General features: G+C 33.0%; 1 protein-coding gene across 1 annotated transcript in view; it reads left to right on the top strand.

Moving 5' to 3' along the window:
• The window catches only part of LOC145726168 (uncharacterized), an 89,056-nt gene extending 85,744 nt beyond the window's left edge, over positions 1-3,312 (top strand). Inside the window, exons 2-6 of the mRNA XM_081975139.1 lie at positions 185-1,077; positions 1,759-1,977; positions 2,237-2,389; positions 2,446-2,526; positions 2,593-3,312. Coding sequence (XP_081831265.1) covers positions 1,007-1,077; positions 1,759-1,977; positions 2,237-2,389; positions 2,446-2,526; positions 2,593-2,752 — 684 coding nt within the window. The 5' untranslated portion in view covers positions 185-1,006 and the 3' untranslated portion in view covers positions 2,753-3,312. The remainder of the gene's footprint in view (positions 1-184; positions 1,078-1,758; positions 1,978-2,236; positions 2,390-2,445; positions 2,527-2,592) is intronic.
• Positions 3,313-6,124: the final 2,812 nt, after the last annotated feature.

Genomic DNA, 6,124 nt, shown 5'->3' on the forward strand with positions numbered 1-6,124 from the left:
AAAAAAAAAATAAATAATTTTTTTTTTATTTTAAAAATTATTTAATTTAAAATTAAAAAATTATTTTTTAATTATAACCCGTGGTCCATTGGCGGCTTATAAGCCCGGATAACTTTCATATTTCAGTTTTGACCGGCCGTGAAAGCCTTCATAGCCTAATATAATGATTTTATGAAAGATATAGTAATGAAAATAAAGCCATATAAATCAAGGGCAAATGCTTGAATATAAAGAGAAAAATCAAGTTGAAATTATTACATTGATCTGGTGTAGGTTGGTAAGAAAGACTATAATGTCTCTGGAGAATTTTCTACAATATGTTTTCAACTCTCATGGATGAAGAAATGAAATTCTATGAGTTAGAATGAGCCAAACCACAATTGGAAGTATTCTGTTATTATTTAATTAACGCACTTAATCACACCAAATGCACAGCACATGCATATTTCACATTTCCTCATACATTGCCAAAAGTCTGTGACAAAACCAAGGCGAAATAGGCTAAAATATTATTGCATACTTGCAAGCCCCATTCTATCAATGAGCTTCACCTCCATTCATGATTTTCGAATCAGATTATGAATGAACGTGTCATAGAGTATAAAACAAAGTATAGAGGCCTTTATTTACAAGTTTGGTTATTGGCAAGATAAACAAAGCCAAAATGCGGTGTTGTCAGTTGTATACAGCCAGTATCAAAGTTTATGCGTGGGTGTATGTTTCAATTACGTTTAAATCGATATTTAAATAAAAAAAGTATTGTAACAATTATTGTTGCTATTGATTACAGTAAAATTCGCCAAATAAATGTCTTTAAACATTACTAATATGTATAGAAAGCGTTGAGTTGGCAACATCGCGTAATGCTCGTTTTACAACTCCACTATTCCTCCATTCATAACTGTTTCTAGCCATTTTGTTTTGTGATTCTGATGTTTTGTCGTTCGGAGTGTGTTATCTTGTGTTTTTGAAGTGATTTACGGACTTTTGTGACTAAATACAAATCATGGTGCGGCAGTGTTTTATTTGTAAAACTTGTGATTACCAAGAAAAGGGTGCAAATTTATCATTTCACCGGTGAGTATATATCTAACCTAAAAACATGTGGTTGTCCATTGGCGTAGCGTGGGGATAACAGGGGAAGCATAATCAGCAGAACTAAAATGAAATGTTCAGTAAAACTATTGAATTTATGTGATGTTATTTTCTTTGCAATGATTTACACAAAATGTATAGCTGCTGCTGCTGGTGCACCTCATGATTTATGTTCCCGCAAACTTCCAAGTGCACTTTTTTCATTGTTTTTTAGTGCAAAAAGTTCCTCTTTTTGTCACTGTATGTACTATATTTGTTGTGCTTTTGTCATCAAACAAGTCGATTTGATAAAAAAAATGTTGTATGCAACCCATGCAAAAAATCCTTTTGCTCTTATGTGTTCTTGGCATGTTTTTGGTAAACTTTCACATTGCATGTAAAAAAGATGTACTTTTAGTAGTTAGAGTTATGGATGGCAAAATCTTTTGCAAAACATTTTTTCCACTACTAACATGATAAACATACTATTATTGACCCATTAGTAACTTGAGAAATTAGTTTTCTCTACCTTAATGGTCATTGTTGACTAGGTCAATAATAGAGTCTAATCTCTAGTTCTAGTCTGGCACAAACACAACAAAAAATAAAATTTGATTGGCCATCAAAAATATGGTTAATAGTGGAAAAAACGCAACAATTTATATTGTAACCATTATTTTTTAGATTTCCAAAGGATGCAAATATATGTAGTATCTGGATGTCTTTATTGGGATTAAATTCTGATAACCCAGTTCCAAACCGTGCTGAGATATGTTCAAAACATTTTGAATCAAATGATTTTGTGGTTGGCTCAGATGGACGGAAAATTTTAAAAACTGGTGCTGTTCCATTACCAATTCACTCTGCATTTGAATCAGCAAGTGGTGAATTTAGTAGTTCAAGGTAATAGTATATCATTTTAAAATGTATAAATACTTTATGGCTGGAGTGCATGTCAAATAGGATTTCCTAGCAATGAACACAGCAATGAAATACCTATTGTTAATGTTTTGAATGTGAAATTTGCTTTTTTATTTGTCATAATGGGCACATTCTAAACATTTACAGCAGGTATTTCATTGTTATCTCATCCTAAATTTGTTTGTTTTTCCTGATAGGTAATTTATCATCTGTTGTTTTTTAAAAAAATGTAATTGTTTAGCTCAACTTCATCGATTATTAGTGAGGCTACTACCTCTGTTGCTTTGGGTCAACAACCCAAAATGAACATTATAAACTCAGAAGAAGCTTATTTGCAGGGGGATAATGTTTTCTTACAATCTGTGTCAGTAGAAGGAAGCCCTGTTAGAAAGCGGTAAGTTAATTACTTATTATAGTTGTTTAGAAGTTAATTTTTTTTAATACTTTTAGAATAAAACTGGGAGATGAAGTTATAGATATTCCCCAAGCTAAAAGCCATGATTTTGATGAAATTCCTGGGCCATCAAGAAGGTAAAGTTTTTTCATGATTTTTTTTTGGCTGTTTTAACGATTTTAATTTTAACTACGTGATGGTAGAGATGTCAATGAGCAACATAAATTGGTACCAATTCCACCAAGCTCATCGCCTGAGACATTGACAGCATCAGAAGTTGGTGAACAGTTAGATGAGCCCCAGATGCCAGTTAAAAGTTTGAGAAAAATCAAGATCGTAAATAATTCAATGCTAACAAATTAATTCAGAACTAACTTCTTAATACTGGCGTTTGCAAAGTTGCGGCTAAAACCAGAATTAAATCGGAGTTAGTCAAATAACGGTAACCGAAAAGTTCTAAAGTAAATTCGAAACTAATTGGAAAGTTCCAAAAAGTAATCGTAGAAATTTTTTTTGTCCCAAGATTCCGAATAATTATCCTAACAAGAAATTAAACGATTTTCGGGGAGCTTTTGTTATTAGGCCCAAAAATCGATACTAACCAAAAGCAGAAAAAATCAGTTAACTTCAGTTCTTTTGTTTAATTGTCAACTTAAATCCGGAGCGATATTGCTGCCCCTCATGGAACTTTCTTTTCGCAAATTCGCATTAGAATAATTGTCCCGAAAACAAGCCGGACAAAAAGAAACGAACACTTTTATAACTCCGGATTTCTTTTAATTACTTTGGGAATTGGTCTGAAAGTTTTTTTTATGGCGCCATATTGGAATAATTAGTTTTTAATTTGCGCCCTCGACGAAAAACGACCGATCTGACGTTGATGGATTTCAGAAGAGATCAAGAGAAGATCTTCAAAAAAAGAGGTTTGTGGTTGAGTTGAGTTGAGTGGAAAATTTGTTTAGTTTATTATGTTTTTTTTTTAGAAAAAAACGATATGCTGGTGATCTTTCGAGTGAAGATTTTGGAACTCCCCGAAAAGCAAAAAAAAACTTCTATATCATAAAGAAAGCACTTGGTAGCCAACGAAGAAAAATTAAAAGTCTTCAGTCAACTGTGTGCTATTTAAGGAATAGAATTCGATCGTCCAACAGCTTATTAAAATATCTAAAAGAGAAGAACTTTAAAAGAATCCAGCGAAAATATGTTACAAGTATGTTGTCTTAAGTTTTTTATGATCTATTTTTACCATAGACTTATAATACAAGTACTTTTTTTATACTCTATGATTTTTACACAATAATTTATTTTAGGCTTCATTGTCTGGATCAGCCTCCCATCTCTTAGAAAGAATTTTAAATGGATCTACCACTCAGAAATATGATGCAACTTTAAGATCATTCGCCCTAACATTGGCGTTCTATTCTCCCCGAGGATATAACTTTGTTAGGGATACATTTAATAGGAAATTGCCTCATCTAAATACCTTAAGTAAATGGTACTCTGCAGTGGATGGATCCCCAGGTTTCACTAAGGAGGCTTTAGAGGCTTTAAAAATAAAGCAAAAAGAAGCTTCCAAGAAGAATAAAACTTTGGTATGTAATTTGGTCCTTGACGAAATGTCAATACGACAACAAGTGGAATGGGATGGACAAAAATTCTGTGGCTATGTGGACTTAAATACGGGAATTGACTCAGATCAGATTCCTGAGGCCAAAGAAGTTCTGGTTTTTATGCTTGTGGCACTAAATGACTGCTGGAAAATTCCAGTGGGATATTTCCTTCTGGATGGATTAAGTGCACCTGAAAAAGCTCGGTTGGTTAACAAATGCTTGGAATTTGTGCATGAAGCAGAGATCAAGGTCACATCTTTAACTTTTGACGGCGCACCAGTTAATTTTTCAATGGCCACAAATTTAGGGGGTAACTTCAAAGATGTCAAAAATTTAAAACCATATTTTCCGCATCCAATTACAAATGAAAACATTTATATTTTTCCAGACCCAAGTCACATGATAAAATTGGTTCGGAATGCATTAGGATCTTTGTTATCTATACAAGATCCTAATGGAGATCTGATCGAATGGAACTTTTTAATTAAGCTCGTGAATAAGCAACAGCTTGAAGGCCTGCATTTGGGAAATAAACTTAGGCTTAGACACTTAAACTGGGATAAGGAAAAGATGAAGGTAAAGTTAGCCACACAAACCTTCAGTAAAAGTGTAGCTGATGCACTATATATTTAGAATGTGACCTGAAAGATGAGAACTTCCAAAATGCAGGCCCAACGGCAACGTTTGTACAGAAATTTAACGATTTATTTGATATCTTTAACTCTAGAAACAGATTTGCCAAATATAACTTTAAAAAACCATTTTCTCCGGCGACTGCTGAAAACATTTTAACTTTTATTGAGGAAATGATCGAATATATATTAGGTTTAAAAGTTACAAACGCGAACATGCTTATTATTAAGTCATCACGAAAAACTGGATTTATAGGTTTTTTAATTGCCCTCAATAGCTTAAAACACTTTTACCGTGATTACATATTAGAAAAAAAAATTTTAAAATATTTATTGACAAACAAACTTTCCCAAGACCATCTTGAACTTTTTTTTGGAAGTATTAGAGCGAAGGGGGGATTTAATAATTCCACTGCCAGACAGTTTCAGGTTGCGTATAAACGTTTGTTAGTTTATACGCAAATCACTGGACCTGAAACAGGTAACGTCGGAATCAGGGACAATCTTACCATTTTATCATGTGGCAGTGGTCAAAGACTGACCCAAAATGAAAATGGCCTCAATTTGTTACAAGATCCGTCCAGCATAGTTTTTGAAAAAACTCTCATCAATTCTATTGATAAAAATCAACTGTCGGCTGGAGCATGGAATTTAACTTTATACACAGCTGATGTAGTTGCTTATATTGCCGGCTTTGTAGTAAAAATTGCGCAACTGTGTAACTTGCTCAAAATGTCTGACATTTCTTGAAGGTGAAACAGTTAATTCCATGCTTCAACAAAGGAAACAGTACGGTAAGTTAGTAAGGGCCTCTGAGCAAGTAATTGAAATTTGCAGAGTGGCAGAAAAATATTTCAGGTTTTATTGCAAAACAAAGGTATTTTTAAAAAGACAAATAATCTAATTGTCGTATTAATTAAAAATGCATTTGAGTTATTGCCTTCAACAATTTTGGACAAATTTAACGATCATTTGTTTGACGATGATCCTGTAGAAGCCATGCATTTTGGCTTATCAATTAGTGCTAAGGAAATATTTTACCATAAGATCCATCACGAAACTGCTAAAAAATGGATGTTATTAAAAAATCGAGTTAGAAGTATCTTGACGAAGACCATTTTATTTAAACACCAGTAGCTTCAACTGATCATATCTCAACACTTACTCTTAGCTTATTCCCTAGGTTAAACCCATTTAAACTACTATTGTACAACCAGGCCTAAGCAGCTCGTTAGATTGTAAGGTTCAATAATAATAAGTTAATTTTGTCTTTAGTTTATATTTACATTATATTGCTCATTTTCATTACAACTTTTATAGTTGTATTACAATATGTGGATAATTCTTGAAATGTAAAGGATTTTCAAGTGAACTGTTAATACAATGTGTGACTGAACTAGTGGACAATGACAAACTTCTTTCACATTATGATTCCGAATGTCACCAGTCATTGTCAACCTGATCTATCACATCCTATCAATACTTTATTCAGA

The sequence above is a fragment of the Ips typographus genome, linkage group LG3, assembly GCF_016097725.1.
Source record: "Ips typographus isolate SLU linkage group LG3, UJ_Ityp_2.0, whole genome shotgun sequence".
Classification (NCBI taxonomy): Eukaryota; Metazoa; Arthropoda; class Insecta; order Coleoptera; family Curculionidae; genus Ips; species Ips typographus.